At 46.2% G+C, this 18,513-nt stretch overlaps 1 protein-coding gene across 1 annotated transcript in view; it reads left to right on the top strand.

The window, feature by feature from the left end:
* The window catches only part of WWOX (WW domain containing oxidoreductase), a 308,278-nt gene that overhangs the window by 36,216 nt on the left and 253,549 nt on the right, over positions 1–18,513 (top strand). The window contains exon 5 of the mRNA XM_027076510.2: positions 12,288–12,394. Within this exon, the coding sequence (XP_026932311.2) occupies positions 12,288–12,394 (107 nt within the window). The remainder of the gene's footprint in view (positions 1–12,287; positions 12,395–18,513) is intronic.

The following is an 18,513-nucleotide window of genomic DNA, read 5'->3' as shown; positions in this document are numbered from 1 at the left end:
TTACTAGCTGTTGGACCTTGGCTTTTCTGAGCCTCAGTTTTCTTATCTGTACAATAGGGGTAGTAGCCTTGCACAGCCACGGCGTTGGGAGTTAAATGGGACCTTGATGTAATAGTGCGTACGTGTGAAACACTAGACAGCGTGTGTTGTCAGAGAAGGGGAGTTCTGGGCGTTAACGAGACTGGAAGTTCTCAACCTTGAACAAGCATCTGAAGGCCCCGAAGGGCTCATTAGAACCCAGATCACCGGGCCCAGCACCTACCCAGCTCTCTGCTGCAGCAGGTGTGGGTGGGCCTGAGAATATGCATTTCTGAGTTCCCAGCTGATGCTGCTGCCACTCGTTGAGTGGCAAGGACTTAACTCTCTCTTGTTTGTGGATAATGTTCTTCAGTTTCCCAAGAGAAACCCCAAAGACAAGTCAGATTTCTGACCAATAGAAGTCTCATCTCTTCCACCTTACTCACTTGCCTCGTTTAGGAATGACCTAAATTCTGATTTTACTTCCTGGTAGTTGAGGCCAGGAAGCTTCGGAGAGAGCTTATCTGGTCAAAAGCAGCAGTGTATTAGTTTGCTCAGGTTGCCGTAACAAAATATCACACACTGGGTGATTCAATGGCAGAAACGTACATCTCATGGTTCTGGGGGCTAGACAGCCAAGATCAAGGTGCAGGCAGGCTTGGTTTCTCCTGAGGCCTCTCTGCTTGCCTCCTCCTTGCCCTGTCCTCACCGGGTCTTTCCTGTGTGTGTGCACACATCTCTGCCGCCTCTCTTCTCAGAAGAGCACCAGGGGTATTTGGGTCAGAGCCCCACCCTCCTGACCTCCCACCCTCACCACCCCCTCAGAGGCCCTGTCTCCAACACAGTTGCGTCAGGGGTTAGGGCTCAAAGTGGGAATTCTAGGTAGACACAGTTCAGTCCATAACAACCAGTAAGCCTCCCACTCTGTCTTGCCTCCAAGAAATTCTTTGATTTCTTGTTTCCTTTTCTCTGTCTTAAAGCACTGAAGAAAAGCTAGTACACCTTGTCTTAATAGAGCCTCTAAAACGTTATGTGCTCGCGGGGCCGGCTGCACGTTTGAGCCAAATAAAACATCTAGTTGCGCACGCTTCCTCCAGCTATCTATCCTAGGAGGGCGAATCTCCATTGGAATCTTTTGTGGCTGCTCCCCAATTGCACAGGCTCCCACTGCTGGGAACTGAGACCCCTCCAGGCTCTGAGTTTGCACTGAAGCTGCGTGCAAGCTGGAGTCCTCTATCAGGGCCCGTGTGTCTTAACCAGCTCAGAGCTCTCGCTCTCCTTTTTTGAAATGAAGTTAAGCCTAATCCCTAATCTTGTATATTACCTGCGTGGGGACTCCTACTGGGACCTTCTTGGCCCAGAGGCGGCAGTGGTAAGTGGGGGGCCAAACACAAATTTACATCTGGCCGCATCCTCAGGAGTCAGGCAAAAATCAGCCTCAGCTGGAAGGCGCCCTGCTCATCTCTGACATTCATGCCAAGCAGGTGCCAGATCACAGCTGATGGTTAGATTACACGTTTACTGAGAGGTAGATTTTAAAATTGGTGTGTTTCACTAATCCCTCTTCATGGTGTTCCAAAACAAAATGTTTTCAAACTAAAAACTCCTTCCCCTTTCCCCCTCGTTGGTGGGTCTGATTTTGTTTAAGGAGATCTCAGCTTAAAAAGTGATGGAGAAACGGAGAATTTCTCTTACGAATTATATGTCTCTTGGGGACCCAGGCACTGTAATTACAGAGTGCCTTATCAAAAAGGTAAGCATCAAACTGGTAACGATTCTTTGTGCTTTGTTTTGTTTCGCACAGCCTGGCTTGTGGAAGGAAGTGAAGACTTTTGTGTACTTCCCCTTCTGAAAGCCAGCGTTGCTGGTACCTTCCATGCAGGATGGCTGTGGATTGTGTGACTATTGCAAGAGGACTCATCAGAAGTAGCAATTTAGTTTAAGAAAAAAAAATTTTTTTTCAAGTCAAAATGAGATAGTGGCTGGCTCATTTGGTTAAGTGACTTTGGTTCAGGTCGTGATCTTGTGGTGTGTGGGTTTGAGCCCCACGTCGGGCTCTGTGCCTACAGCCTGGAGCCTGCCTCAGATTCTGTGTTTCCCTCTTTCTGCCCCTCCCCTGCTTGCACTCTGTCTTTCTCTCTCTCAAAATAAATAAAAACATTAAAAACAAACAAACAATGCAAATACACACAGAGCCAAGCCACTGTTAGATTTTGTAAAACTTAAAAAAAAAAGTGATTATATTAAAGATTCTAGGATGATCTGGGTTATATAGATTACAAGGGATACTTTTTCTTTGATGACTACAAGGTAAAGGATTATTCTTGGGCATTTTTGCATTAAATTCAGTCTGCTCTAAAGTGCTGTACATTTTGTCTCCTTATTGCACGTTTTGAGCAAATGTCTCATTTGAATGATTGCTCCCTAACCCATGCCAGTGAACGTCCAGTTCCTGGTTTTGTTCTGCATAAGGAGAAGCTGGAGGAGGTCTGACTATAGCACAGGCCCTGGTGGATCCAGAGAGCAGAGTTAGTGGGCCTGTCTCCCGACACATCTAGTTTCAACGGCAGAATCTCAGTCAGACTTCCGAGAAGTTACATCTTACAAAGTTATAAGCGGTGGAGAATGGAAGTCAATTTGGACGCTTCTAAAGTGAGCCTCAAAAAAGTGAATTTTCCCAGTGTGGCGTTCTGAGCACCTCCACATGACTTTGGGAGCATAAAGAGTTTAATCTTTTCAAGAGGCGGAGTAATACACCACTTTTTAGAAGGTGAGAGTCAAGGTCGATCTGAAATAAAAAAGGGGGGGCGGGCAGGGGCTTGAATTAGAAAGCGGGCTGCATTGCTCCCACTGAAGATGCGGGCTTGGGGAAGGCTTTTCATTTCTGGAAGGTCTCAAGGGAATGGAGAAGTTGTTTTTTTCTTTTTTTGAACAGTCCCTTCCTAACCCTGCTTCTTAATTGACAAGATTGGAAAATGCTTTGGGAGATAGGCTGGTCATGGCCCCATCGGTTGTTGAGAAAGTAAAAAAGAAAGGGGTCTTTTTCTGGACAAGTGTGGTGCGGGACCTCCGCGGCCTCCCTGCTTGCTCTGCAGCATAAAGAACCCCGTCTCAAGCGGGCTGGCAAAGTGACGGAGGCCTCCGTCGTGAAAGGAAATCCTGGCCCAGCTGTGAAAACAATGAACTTGCTCAGTAACATAATCCAGCGCACTTGCAGATTCAGAGTTGGGTTCTCTCCTCTTGAAGTGGCTATAAATTAATCCATCAAAGTGAAAAAGGCCAAACTTCAGGGTAAACCGTTTCCACTTGCAAGCACCAGAGACACTGTGGTTCTCTTGGTAATACTGCTGTGGGTGGGGAGTTCTGTAAGGAGGTAACACCAGGGGGGGGGGGGGGGAGTGTGCGTGCGTGTGTGCATGCGTGCGTGCATGCGTGCGATTTTTTACTTATAAAAAAGCGTTGCCTTCCGAAGAGCGTAGACTTGGGCCAAAGTAGCATGCCCTGAATTTGAGAGGTTATACAGAGCTGTCATGTTCTTTCCTGTATTACTGCCAAAGAGTAAAAGAAGCTGTACCTTCTTGAGAGCCTTGAAAATACATACTAGTTTCTACATCCAATAAGCTGGATTTAAGAGGTGTGTGTGTGTGTGTGTGTGTGTGTGTGTTTAATGGGAAGCCTTTGCTTTTTGTTTCTTCTGTTTGGTCCTGTTTTATTTACCTCCCTAAGGATCTGGCCTGCATTTATAAAAGTGCCATATGTACAGTTTGCTAAAAAATCCAGCGTGACGCCACTTTCTTCTTGAGACTGGGAGGGGGGAGGGGGTGGTTGGGGGGGAGGTCTTTGTCTTTGGCCTTAATAATGATCTCCAAAGTTTGGCGCTGAAACCTTTCAGAAATGAAGGAAAAAGTTTGAGCATAGCTTGGTAAGCCTAGGGTGTTAAGAACGTCCCTTGTAAAAGGACTTACTGGTTGAAAGTGTAGAGGCAGGGTTCAGCGAAGTCCGTGCTTGTACGTTGTTGACCTTGGAGAATGTGGAGAGAAACGTTATTTCTGTGGATTAGTTATCCTGTCTCATAGGCCTTGCACAGAGAAATGTTTGTGAAAGCAAAGGATGGTGTTAATTCTGAGCCCTGTGATGAAATATTAAATAAGAGAGAAGGTAATTTGATAATGCATCACAGTTTGGGGACAGATTCCATTAAGTAAGTACGTTTATGTAATCAAGTAGCTGAAGAGGCCTGAATCCTTTGCCTTGACAAGATGACACAGAAAAGGAACGGGCGTTGTTTGGTCGGCCGTTGGCACCGAAGCCCGTGGCGTGGGGACCATTTCTCTCTTTCAGAAGGACAACCGTGCTCAGTAAGATTTAGCTTAAATCACACAGATGCCGAAAACGTAAACATGTGTCATCAGGGCCACAAAGAGTACGTATCAGTTTGTATCGGTCGAGTGGAGCAGAGGCAATTAGGGGACAGTGGAGCTGGTGAGTGGTGTTCCCGCTTGGTTTTTCCTGCCCTCAGGGGGCTCCTCCTACTCTAGACTCAGTTTTGCCCTTTGATCTTGGGAGTCCCAAGACCTCTGGGGCCCGTTGGTTTTCTCAGAGATGCAGTGATGACAATGGTCCTTCGTAGGGTTGCCGTGAAGAGCATCCGAGAGTTAGATAATGTGTTTCCTGAAGCTCCTGGCCGCGGCCCAGCACGAAGTGATGCTCGCTCCCGTGTCCTCCTCTTCACCTTCTTTCTCTGGGCTTCTCTAAAACCAGGATGCTCAAAACACGTCTGGTGTATTCTCTTTGCTTTCTCACTTGCCTTGATTCCTCTGTGTTAAAATTTGCAAAGGCCCACTGTGATCACTTAGATACATTCCGCCATTCACATTTAGCCTCTTATTCTTTCAGGTGTACACGCGTGTGTTAAAAGTGGAAACAGCATCCATGCTACAAATGCAAATGAGGCTTCCCAGGCCCCTACCAATAGCTCACGTGCCCAAGTAGTCAGTGTGTAAATTTAAACATGTCTCTCCCCTACCATTGTGTGTCACCGAGGGGGATCACACGTGTTACTCTGTAATTTCAATGTTTTTTCTTAATCATATAACAGGGAGGGGCACCTGGGTGGCTCAGTCGGTCAGGTCGTGATCTCATGGTTCCTGTGTTCGAGCCCCATGTCGGGCTCTGTGCTTTCAGCTCAGAGCCTGGAGCCTCCTTCAGATTCTGTGTCTCTCTCTCTCTCTCTCTCTCTCTTCCTCCCCTGCTTACGCCCTGTCTCGGTCTCTCAAAAATGAATAAAAACGTTAAAAAAATTTTTAAGTATAACAGGGAAATGGACGTTTAGATTCATTCCGGTTTTTTGGTTGTTTATGCAATGCTGGTTTATGCAACATTCCTCTCCCATATTTGCTCATATGGGCAAGTGTATTTGTAGGACAAGTTTCTGGACGTGGAATAGCTGGGTGAAAGGGTGTGGCCATGTACAATTTGATAGATAGAACTCAATTGCCCCCAAAGATGTTGAATCATTTTGTTACTTATTTAAAAAATTTTTTTTGAGGGACAGAGAGACGCAGAGGGAGACAGGGAGAGGGACAGAGGGAGAGAGACAATATTAAGCAGGCCCCACACTCCATGTGGAGCCTGCCACGGGGCTCAATCCTGAGAGCCTGGGATCATGACCTGAGCTGAAGTGACCTGAGCTGATCATGACCTGATTTGGATGCTCACCTGACTGAGCCACGTTGAGTCCTTTTGTTTCCCACTCCCCTGTTCCCCCCACCATGGATATATGTGGCTGCCTGGTTCCCCCAGACCCTGATCTGCATGGACCGTGCTCAATTTAGTTGTCCTGACAAAGTCTGTCTTCACTGGGGCTACCTAGGACCATGTTAATTGTAATATCTTTGGGCACTATTTTCTCTGTGATGCCGAACACACGGGGTACACACGGTCCCTGCCTGGTGGGATGAGAACTTACTCAGGCAGCACAAGTAGGCAGCCTGGGGTCAGTCTTGCCTCTTGAGGGATCCCAGACAGTCACTTGGAATTTACCCTGTGGTTTTAGAAAACTTACGGCCTTAGTGTTGCACTGCCCAAAACACGTAAATGCAGCCTGGCAGTATTTCCAAAAGATGCTCTGTGTGACGTGGCCATTTCCTGCTGCTGTATCCCTCCCTCTCCAGTTGGTATCTTTCTTTGGTAAACGATTATATTTGAGGCCTGCGTATGTTACAAGGGCTATTGCTGGGACTTGTTGCCAGCTGTCCATAACACATGCCTTTAAAAGCAGGGCTGATTATGCCTTATTTTCCTCTGGAGAGGCCCGTATAGTTTTGTAATTTATTAAGAGTTGGCCGTCACAGTTAGTGTTGAGCGAGTGTGATTTGTGACTCTTCGGAACTGAGAACTACGTAATTGAGATGGCGTGGCAGGGAAATGTAAACGTTCAGGTAGTTGAAGTGGCAACAGAAGCAGCAGGGTGGGTTATCTGGTCACTGCACTTGTGGCACTGACCTTAGGGCGTTGGTGAATATGTCTCCTGGACCTTCATTTGAAGTGCCCTCAGAGCGTCGATTTCAGCGTCGTGGTCAACATGGAGTCACTGTAATTTCATTTACATGAATCAGATCACTTTGGGAAGTTCGGTCCTTGTACTTACAGGGAGGATATTGGGGAAGCTGAACGCAGTGGTGAATTAACACAAAAGTTGTCCCCAGGTTTGAATTTTCTGCAAAGCTAACTCAGGATGAAAGACCTCAGGCTCACCTTGTTCTGTACGTGTTGGTAGAGCTCCTGGGTGGGGGAGTTGGCGGGTGCTGGAAGGTTCTGCAACTTGTTGATCCGTTCATTCCTAAAGATTGCTGTAGTGGTATGTTGGGGGGCGGGGATCACCTTCTTCCTGGCCTTTTAATTGTGTGCATTTGCAAGTATCATTTGTCTCCAGTGTTTCTCAATTATAAATTAATAATAACAACCCATTAGAAATTACGGGTGCTGTAAGCCCCAACTCCTTTGGGCATCTTAATAAAAATGATAATTAAAACCATAATTTACAGTAAATGGGGACACTGCCCAAGTAAATCCACAATATGGAGAAAATTAAAAAAACCCAAACCAGAAGGAGACTTTGAGTGCTAGGGAAAGAACTGACCTTGTTCTTAGCAACTAGGGTCTTTGTCCGTATTTGTGAGGACTGGGTTCCCACCTTGATGTCCATTGTGCCTGAGGAATCCATGACTCTGTCCCTACTTATCTGTCCTGCCAGTGAGTTGGACCGGGGATGGTCACCTGTTCCACCCGCCACCGCCACGCACAAACCCACCCCTCCTCCTCCATATTCACTGCCTGCGTAAACCAGTGGACAACCTCTTCCGGGGCCGGGCTGGCATCTGTGGAGACATGGGGTTCTCCCTCAGACCTAGACTCAGGCAGTCATCAGGCTTTGGTGCGATGTTTACCTCCCAGATTATTTTCTCATTTTTCCCTTAGCTGTTCAGCCTACGAGGATACCTTATCCCTTCCTGGCTGTTCACAAGGCTTCAGTGTCTTCAGCTTACCCACCTTCTGTATGACCACCGGAGGGATCTTAAGTGAATAAAATAATAAAATAATAATAATGATAATTAGTATTTTAACTATTTAATACGTATCACTGTATAACATGTCATTATCTAGTTATAATACTGATACTAATTATTATTCTTCCTAGTGCTGCTCTCTGCCCAAATTCTTCCACAGCTCCCTGCCAGCTGCCAGGACCCCACAGTTTCTGCTTGCCAGACACGGTTTCTTCTGTCATGTTCCCTCTTCCTCATTCATGCGGGCCCCGTCTCCAGTCCATGATATTGTCTTGGCCTTTCTTGGCTCAACTGGTTCATTTTTACATCCTCTGGTCCCAGCATGGTTCTCGCCCAGAGTTTCTGCTCCCACTCAGTGACATTTGGGAAACGCAAGGAAGGCAGGTCACGAAATGCGCAGGCCGGATCCTGATTCTTAGAGGTCCCCGAGTCATTCCCCTGCGTTTCCCAGCGCAAAGCGAGTGCTGCCTCCTGGTCTTGCGGGGTGTCGCTGGTATCCTGATGTTCTCATGCTTGACAGAGTGGGACCTGACGGGGTTCCAGTAAAGTCTTGAGCCGGTCAGTGTGAAGCATTCTTTGAGATGCGACAATTCGGATGTGAAAATTCTGATCGAGGCAGTTTTGTGGCCACGCGTGAGCATTGTGTCTAGCATGAATCTTACCTGTATCGTGTGCGCGCGAGCATCGAATGCCTGCAAGGGTCTGGCAGGTAAAGTCAGCAGCGTGGGTGGTGACCATGGCCAACAGGAGGGCACAGACCCCATCTCTAGCCTGGGGCGGCAGTGCGATTAGGGGCCCCGTGTGGTCCTGTCCTAATCTTTTTCAGAGAAGGTGGACATCTTCCCTCAGATACATAATCTCTTGGGTGTTTTTTTTTTTTTTTTTTTTTTTTTTTTTTTTGATCCTGGTGACTAATTCATATTAGGAAGGAAGGGAGGAAGAGAAAGTGGGAAGTAGAACAGGGGAAGAAAGAAAGGAGAGGAGAGGAGGAGGGGGAGGGGGGGAAACAGTGTTTGAGCCCAAACAGAACAGGCGGTGGGTTTGATTGATCCTTTGATGAGCAGTTTGTAGCCTCCACTCTAGAGAATGAAATCTAGTGTGAGAAAGCAGGTATTTAACATTTTGGGGGGAGTGTTTTCCTTTTTATGGTATTTTAATGTTTATATGCAAATCTTTAAACCCGACAGCAAGATATTAACCTTCATGGCCACTTACTCTTCCCGATTGGATCAGACGTAACAAGTGCTAGAAAGCGGATGGTGCCCAGTGTTTTAAAATGTCTTCTCTGTTTTTTTTTTTTCTTTTTATATTATTAGCTTTAAATATTCTTCTGAACGCACTTGCCACCTCCGTGCAGTTAAGCCGGTTCAATTTAAACATTGTCATCAAGTTAATTTTTTATAAGATGAATCAGGTTATTAAATTTAGTAAACCATTGCCTTCATTATTTTGCACAAACTTTGGCACTGAGCACGATTGGCTCAGCACAACTACATTTAGCTAATTAAACCGGTCATCAGCCTCGGTGTTAGGAGCATGAGGGATGCTATTCTCATGAGCTTTGCCGGGACTCTAGCAGTAGGTAGCATTATTAAACTTTTTTTTTTTCTTTCCTTTTTCTTCCTTTCCCTCTTGTTTTTCTCCTCCACCTCCCTCCACCTTGCTCCACCCCCCTCCACCCCCCTCCTCCCCCCTCCTCCTCCTCCTCTTTCTTCTTCCTCCTTCCTCCCTCCTCCTTCCTCCCTCCTCCTTCCTCCCTCCTCCTTCCTCCCTCCTCCTTCCTCCCTCCTCCTTCCTCCCTCCTCCTTCCTCCCTCCTCCTTCCTCCCTCCTCCTTCCTCCCTCCTCCTTCCTCCCTCCTCCTTCCTCCCTCCTCCTTCCTCCCTCCTCCTTCCTCTTCCCTCCTCCTTCTCCTCTTTTTTTTTTTTTTTTTTTTATAGAACTCCACACTCTAGAGAGATGGTTTACTGTAGGAGTGTTAGTGTTACTGTCCTTCCTGTTAAACCTTCATCTTTTGAAATCTCCATGCTTTGGTTGGGGCTCCAAAGGCAATTGTAAAGGATAAGAAAATGGAGCTGTGTCTTACAGCTTTTAAAAGGTGACCGGCAACGTGTAGCGCGGTGCTCAGATAAAGGAAGATGTAAGAGCCAGAGGGTAATTCTCCACAACACAGGAGTATATGGCTGCATGGTAACCACAGCCAGGGATTCCATGAAGCAGAGAGGGTGCAGATCTGTGGTCCCTGTCCTCTTGGTACTAAAAACTCCTTTGCTGTAGATCATTTTGTCAAGTGAGTTAGTAGCATGGTTTAAGAGACTTGTTTGGAAAAATAAATTCGGATAGAACACGCACATGCCGTTTCCCCTACAGATTGCCAGGTAGTGTCATTCAAAACCTCGGTGAGCCCTGTTTTGCAGGATCTTAATATTTTATTCATTGGTAAAAAGGAAGTTAGAGAGCCGTCCGTGTTGTTTGAAACAACTTGGATTGCTTTGAAATAGTCCAGAGTTGTAGCCTATTAGTCACCCGTAAGAACCATTCATTCCTCCGGCAGATATTTATTGAATCCAAATGGGTGTTAGTCCTATAGGATACAGAGATCAGAAGGGCACAGATTCTACAGAGTTTACAGTTAACCTGGTGAATGGATGAATAAAGCCCCGGGGTGGGTCTGGCCCTGCATTGTATCAGTGTTCTCTCAGTCCTTTAAAAATACGGTTGCTAACCAATGGCTGAGTGTTGTGTCCCCCATTCTTCCTCCGCATCATTTTTTTCTTCCTATGCCCTCTGATGAAAATGTGACAAAAAATACTTCTGGTAATTGCTCTGACCTGGACATTTCACAGGGACACAGAGTCTGCCATTTTCAACAAGCTCTTCTGGGTGTGTAAAGTCCTAGGAGTGCAAGTGAAGTCATTTTTGGCCACTTCATGTTCCCTCCATATGGCTGTCAGTATTTCATTAGTCCGATTGATGTAGCACATTGGTTAGCAAGATTTTGTCCTAGGCCTGCCCCCGTCCAGTCTCGGAACAGCTGGGCTATAAAACCTGGTGCTTTACTTCTTTCTCTTTCGCCCATGATGTTAGGTATCCTTTGCCACTGGTGGTAAGTGGTGAAGTTGGCATCACGGATCAAAATTAGTAAATTCCAGATTATTGTCTTCTGGCCTCATGGCTTGAAGATAAGGTTTCAAGCAGCTTTCACCACATACACCAGAGAGGGTGAAAACAGATTTAGATGTTAAATGTTTCAGATTTGAAATCCTTTGGGCAGTATGTTAACATCAGGTTCAAATATAGGAGGTTCTCCTTAGATAACGTTAAGTGAATATTTGGGATGCAGAACTTGGCATAACCTGAAAAATAGCTCTAGTTGTTTCCACAGTCAAGTTCACGTGTGCTCTGGAGCCAGTATTCAGACAAATGGAATGGTGGGTCTTATAGCTAATTTCTTTAAATTCTGGTTGATGTTAAAGCCAGTCAGCTCCTGGGTTTGCTGTTGGGAGCAGATGGAGGAGAGAGTGTTAAGTTTTCAGTCGTAATGACTGTGTTATATTTGATAGGTCCTGCAAGTCACAGAGAAGACACAGCACCTGAGGATTTTGGAAAGAACTGGGAATTCACATTTATTTTCTACCTACTATTTTTACGTTAGGCTCTTAGTGTAAGTTGGCTACTTACTCCTCATTTTAAGGAGAGATAGCTGGGTTTCTGATAGGTTAAAGGCATAGCCCACAGCTTATAAATAGCTAGAGCTGCGGTCAACGTGAGTGTGTCGAACTCCTGAGTTTGAGTTTTCCACTATGCTGTGCTGGCTTCCCTTGAGAGCTAGTTTATATAAATAGACTGGCCTCCGTGAAGATTAGATCTATGGGAGATAAGAATGGATGGATTTTGCTAGACTCTTTCACACGGCTATCTCAGCAAGGTACTGGTATGCGGATCTCTCACACATCTTCACGGTATCTTGGAAACAGCAGTCGGTGGCCTTTTGACATGGCGTTGGCTGAATTACGTTCCTGCCCCCTCCAGTAGGATTGGTTCATTCGCTGTTGCGGGGTTTGCCGTGTGGTCTTTCTCACAGCTCACAAGACACGCCATTTCGCCCTTAGAGCAGTGTGTGGTGTGCAGGCTCCTGGTTGTTCTACGTCTTTGCCAACATTTGGTGTGGTCACTTGAAAAAATTTTTTTGAATATTAATTTATTTTTGAGAGAGAGAGAGAGAGTGAGCGTTGGGGAGCGGCAGAGAAACCATGAACTCTTCAAAGACAGTGACCATGTCTGAGTCTTTATTCCTTATTCTTTGTGTTGAGCACAGGATCTGCTCATTCTCAGATGGTCATTAAACGGCAGACTGTGCTGTGATCTCTTCCTATGGCTTGGCCTTCATCTTGGGGATGGGGCTCAACCTCAACCATGCTGACACTTTGGGCCAGGTGCTTCCCCGTCGTGGGGACAATCCTGTGCTTTGTAGGGTATTTTGTAGCACTTCTGGCCTTTACCCACGAGTTGCCAATAGCACCTTATCCCCAGTCGTGACCACTGAAAATGTCTCTCGGTGTTTGCAACTGTCTTCCAGGGGACAGATGGCCTCTAGCTGAGAGCCACTTGGGTAATGTGTGTGGTGCTCAGTAAAGGCCGTTCAGCTGAGTCAATGCTTTGCATTTGTGTTTTCTAATGTTGACTTTCCTTTAAACCATAGGGTTTGAAACTGCCAAGTCTTTTGCCCTCCATGGTGCACACGTGATCCTCGCCTGTAGGAATATGACAAGGGCCAATGAAGCTGTGTCACGCATTTTAGGAGAATGGGTAAGCAAGCACTTGACCTTTTTTTTTTTTTTTTTTTAAATTGTCAGATACACACGCCGGATAAACACATGGAGGTTTTAGTACAGTGCATAAAGTTTATTGCTCTTGGAATAACGTTTTTCTTTATTTTTAAAGTCATATTCTCTTTGTTTATTTTATGAATGAAAGGGCAAGCAAGCCTGTTATTATCCACATGTTTGTTTATGGTTCATTGTCAATGTCATCTTCTTTATTAGTCAGAGGTTTGAGAATGTTTACTCATTCAGCTCATTTATTAAGAAAAATAAAATGTGGTTAACGCCGTGTATGCAGCTAAGGGTTTGTTATGCTTATGGTTTGTAAGATTAGAAGGCGGTGGGGGCGGGGGCAGTGGGCTTTAACCTTATCTCTCTTTTTCACTTTTTGCTCTTCTCTTTCTGTGTGGATGTGGGTGTTGCGCACAAACATTTACCGAAGGCGTGCAGTACTCTTGAGGCTAAGGAATCAGCATATCAAACAGAACAGAGTCCCTGTCCTCCCCTGGGCTTGCCTTCTGTAGGAGAAACAGACTGTTAGGGGTCATTACGTTTAATACCGAACACACTGCCAAGTTGTCATAAACACTGTGAAGCACGGTAAAGCAGAGCGAGGGATGAACAGGTGTAGCGTGGACTCCGTGAGGTTGGGCAGTTCGCAGAGAACCCTCTGAGGCTGTGACGTCTGGTCTGACCCTCGGATGAAGTAAGGCAGCAGGCTGCGTCAGTGCCCGGGGGGTGTGTTTTCTAAGCAGCAGGAGCGGCACGTGCAAAGGCCCGGGCGTGGGAGCGTGCCTGGAGGATTCAGGGTCAGCAGGGAGGCTGGTGTGGCTGGAGCCAAATGGCAGGGGAGGAGGGGGACAGAGGTGCTGCGGGGCGTCACTGGGACCTCAGAGTCAGTGAGGAAGAAGACATGAGCGGGTCTGAGCCAGAGAGTGGCCCAGGTTGGTCACTTGTGTAACAGGATCGCTGGGCTTCAGTGTGAAGTGTAGACTGTGTTCGTTCATTTGCTCGTCTCGTATTCGTTTATTTATGACGTGGACCCTGTCATAGGTACTGCGGTCTTCTGTTAAGGAAACCCTGTCTTTGTAGAACTTTCAGCCCAGGGTGGAAGTGTGATTTAACCAAAGACATGTAAACATCAGTGAAAACTTGACATGGCAGTACTAGGTCCTAGGAAGTGTACGTCGTTCTTGGAAATGGTGAGTAACGCCTGGACGCGGGACATTCAGAGTCCCCGAGAAGGAAGTGACTGAGCTGACATCTCAGGAAAGACCCGGGGGGTGGGGGGGCGGACGGAGAAGGTCAGACTGCGCAGAGGGCATGGACTGTGTGGCGGCCCTGGGAGGAGGAGACCCTCGAGTGGCTGGGAGCAGAGCGGGAGGGCGGTCGGACAGCCCTTGCCGAGGCCGTCTTCCTTTCCTGGGCGCTGTGGAAAACTTCTTGCCGTGCGAAGAAACACACCATGGTGCCTGTAGGAGAACGTCTGATGTTTTGGGTTTGTGGAGTCTGCGTGGGATTCTCTCTCTCTCTTTATCTCCGCCTCTCCCCGGTTCATGCTCTCTCAAAAGTAAATAAATAAACTTTAAAAAAAAAAAAAAGAAAAGGAAGATTAATTTCTGCCTTTTCAGTATATTTCAAATGAAATATTTCCAATTCAGTAAATCTCTTTTTATGTATTTAAAATTTTTTTTAATGTTTATTTTTGAGAGCACGAGCAGGAGAGGGGCAGAGAGAGGGGGAGACACAGAATCCGAAACAGGCTCCAGGCTCTAGGCTCCGAGCTGTCTGCACAGAGCCCAACGTGGGGCTTGAACCCACAAACTGCCAGATTATGACTTGAGCTGACGTTGGATGTTTAACCGTCTGAGCCACCCAGGCGCCCCTGAAATTCAGTATATTTCAAATGAACCCTTGTCTTGAGTTCTGTGGATTGTTTTGAGTTAAATTAAGACAGAAATAACAGGGCCCATTTTTTTTCCTGAGGGTCTTACCATCTCTGTGAGTCTAAGGTAATAACCTATATTAGGTGATGTAGTAATCACTTTTAGAGATGTAGAAGGCAAAAAATGGTAACATGTGCATATGGTCTGAATACTCGTACAGGACTGGCAAGGTATGAAATAAAAAGTCAAAGTCCCTCCCAGGCCTTCTCTTGTGAACCATTTCTTGTATATTCTTTCACAAAAGTTTGTATGTACTAGTAAACATACACGTACTGTTGTGTACTTGGAGTATTTCAGTGAATCCCATAAGATCTTATCAGTGCATATAGATCCACCTCATGTTTTGAACTGCTGTGTAATCTCCGTCGTGTGCTTATACTGTAATTTAACTGAGCCCTTTCCCTTTTCTTGGACCTTGTGTTGTTTGCCTTGTTTCGCTATGCTAAGTGACACTGTCTTAAAGTTCAGTCGCTTGCATTTTCATCGAGTGTTCCATCCAGAAAGTTACACAGGGCAGAATCTTAGCGGCGGACTCACTGATTCAAAGGGCATTTGTACTTAAAATTTTGGTAGCAGCTTCTCAGCTGGCATTGGGTGGTATGATACCAGTTTGTCTCGCTGGTGGAAGAGTACTTAGCTAGCAACAGGCAGTGTCAAACTTGCACAGTTTTGCCCATTTGATGTTATTCCTAAACTAGCAAAAAACCGAATTCAGTGGCCCTCGTAATACTGCAAGAACCATATTGTACGATGTTACTAATATGTAAACTTGTCTTAGAAGGTAATACTAAAACACAAATGTTTATGCATTTCAAAGATTATCTTTATTCCTCATATGTGAGAACAGATACATTTTGTATTTAACTCATTATAGCCATTGTTGTATGGAGAGAGGCAGAAAACCCTGGATCTGCCCTATTTAGCCTTAGTTAAGTGGGGCCTTCTCAAGCCTCTTAATCCATTTAGTGCCTCAGTTTCCTCCTCTCTCCTTCTGACAAAGAAGGTTGAATGGTATGAGCTTAAAGACCCACCATTTTCTCTTTCTTGCATTTTAAGCCAAAATTGGGTTTTGGGAGTAGGTTTCAGAGGACAGAACGTATCCTTGTACACTTTCATGCTACGATGTTAGTAACTTGATGTCCATGGGCAAACAGTGCTCCCAGAGGAAGAGTTACCCAAAAGTATTCACTGTCAGGCATATGAGTAAAGGAAATGGGAGCAAAACAAATCTTACTCACATGGCGGTCCAAACATTTAAATCAGATTTTGTAGGTTGTAGACTGATCTCTGTGTCCTGTCTCATCTGTTGGCTTATTCCCTGCGAATATCATTATACTCTTTCCTCATTTCCCCTTAGATGATGATTATGGGAGCTCAGATTTAGCACCAAAAGCCATTTTCTGTCATTGCGTTATTACCATGATGCCTGCCTTCGAGATCCACCTGGAGCTCCCCTCACTACCCCACCCTCCATACCTGCTGGTTTGGTTTCCTTCAGGCCCTTCCTTACCTCATCTCTGCACTGCGATTTAACCTGGCACATCCTTAAATGCCACCTCCTTGCGTTTCTCAAGGTCAATTTGATTGACTCCAGTTTTTCCAGCTGCTAGCCAGCTTGAGCGTGTTCATACTTTATCCACGATGAGTCCTATCAGTAGCAGAGCTGGGAAGGTACTGTAGCATATTGGTGCCTCACGGGAGGTTCTTGAAACGATCCAAAGTTTTTTGTTGCAGCAAAAGCTCGCTCAGAAGTCTGTGGGCCGTTTGGCTCAGCGCTGGCTCGCATGTGCCAGGGCTCCGCGGGCCTTCTCAGCTTGGCTCTGAAGATGGAGTTCACACCTCCTTCCCCAACTTGTTCTTCCCTGCCTGGTCTTTCTGTTCCTGCCTTCACGGCACATTCTAGAACTGCTGTATTCCAGAACACGCGTGTCTGCCTCCAAGCCAGCGGAACATTATTCTTCTGCTCACCGTGGGGCACCTGACAGCCGCTCTTTATTGAGTCCCTGTCATGTGCTGGGTCCTGGGCAAGGCACTTCATATCCCTGTTCAGGAGATACAAAAGCCTGGTCTTCTCCATTTTCTAGAAGAGGCGGTGGAGGGCTCGGGCTCAGGGGTCCTCCCAGAGTCACGCGGCTGATGAGCACAGAGGCAGGCTCCTGGCACAGTTGGCACACTTGGCCTCCAGTCCCAAAGTCTGTCCACCTCACGGCGTGGCTTTTCTCCCAATATTGGCATCATGCATGTTCATTACCTTTCAGGCTTTGCTTTCAGAATTGCTAGATGCTGGTTGAGGGATTAATTTCAGGATTAACCCTGTGTCTCAGAGGAAGCAATACTTAGGTATCTTACTGTCCTCAGCAATCCCTTTTCATTTAAGACATCCTTTATAGAGTTCTCAAAACACTTTTGGGGATGGATCTAGCTATTTAGTAAAACATAACTTAAATGAAAACACATTCCATATGGAATTCTATTAAGAGCCTTTCCACAATTAAGACTGCTAATAATTAATTCACGGGAAAACGCCCTCCTGCTGAGATGTTTGGGATGCTCGAAAGTTAGTAATACGAATTGAAAACAATTAAAATCGGATAACATGTACAATATAGAAGTAAACTACCCTCTTAAAAGGCCAATCCATTCAGCATAATTTAAAAAGGAGGGAGGGTAGGGAGGCCTATCAGTCCCCAGTCATATTTCAGTGAATTATCTCTGGATCTGGGGTTCATGCCTATGTTGTTAAGTTGCCCTCCGTATGAGGATGTGATCTACCTCATTCACATCCTTAAGTGGATTACAGACTAGTGTCCCCTCTAAGACAAGCACCTGTTTTTTTTTCCTGGGTATTCCAAGGAGCCCACGGAATGGGCTGGCTGAGTAGGTAGTTTACTCTCCTGTTTTCAGGATGGAGTGGATTCTCTTAGTTAGCAGCACTGTCTCTATGGTAGGATTCCATGCAAGTTCTCTACATTTGTGACACTGATAGGTGTGTCTGAATCCCCGCTTTGTTGTGTGGTTTAGGATTTCCTTTACTCAGTAAGTACTTCTCCAAGGATGGTTTGTTGCTCTGTGTATGGAGATGTGGCCTGTCCCATTCTCCACCCTGAGATCCGAGGACCTCCAAGGGGGATTGTATGCAATAGTTGATGAGGTATCAAAATGTACTTTAGAAACAACCACAACCAGACTCCGGCAACCCAGGGTAGAGCTCTTGAAAGGCCTACGTGGGGCTCCTACTTCCTTCCTCCTCTCTCACCTTATTACCATTCCTGAATTTTTAGATTCTTATAACTTGGGAACTGAGGCTTTTGGTTTTGGGGAAGAAGGAGATTGAATAGCACCGAAGCAGCTGGGACCTAGGTCCCCCTCCTGTCTACACACACATCAGTTGTGTGTAGGAGGAAGAGCGGTGGGGCCGTGGCTGGGGTTGCTAGGGGGATTGAAAGGGCAGGGGAAGCAAGCCCGCCTCATGAATGCCAGGCCCTTAGCTTATCTGCTTATTATGTAACAGAGTTCACATACAAGGGCTGCCCATTGGTGACATGTGGAGCCCAGTGAATGTGCTGAAGTTCTGACATCTACTGGAGACAGATAATCGAGGAGTTGGCCAGACGTAGCCTGGTCTGGGAAGAGGGGCTGACGGTCCTCCACTGACATTCTTATGCGACCCACTTGCGAATCCTCAGACTGTGGCTTGGACCTGTTCCCCTGTCATAAGGGAGGAGTGACTTGGCCATGTTTAGTTTGGTGAGAAGCTCTGGTCCCCAAGGAAGACTTCAAGTCCATGCTTTTCTGACTTGTGTTTTTATTTGGCTTAAACCTCAGGTCTTCCTAGGAATGGTTAGGATGGTGTGCTCTCGGCCAGGAGAAGGCAGCCGGGATCCAGCTCAGCTGCTCTCGTTTTCTCCTGGGTGTGTTAGCCAAGATTCCCAAGAGGTCTAGAGAAGGCAGGCTGGGTGGGTCTCAGGGTGCCTCCTGGGCAGATGTCCCTTGGTGGGGAAGGTCATCTCCAGCTGATGACCACTGCTGTAAAATATGCTGTGTTCTAATGGTGAAGCATAGAAGCAAATACACCCTATGACCTTGAGTGAATTCCTTAAGTTCTTCAACTACGGTTTCTTCATCTATAACAATACAATAATTCAGACAACAATATTTA

This window comes from Acinonyx jubatus, chromosome E2 (assembly GCF_027475565.1).
Source record: "Acinonyx jubatus isolate Ajub_Pintada_27869175 chromosome E2, VMU_Ajub_asm_v1.0, whole genome shotgun sequence".
Classification (NCBI taxonomy): domain Eukaryota; kingdom Metazoa; phylum Chordata; class Mammalia; order Carnivora; family Felidae; genus Acinonyx; species Acinonyx jubatus.
This window is presented reverse-complemented; position numbering and strand designations above follow the sequence as displayed.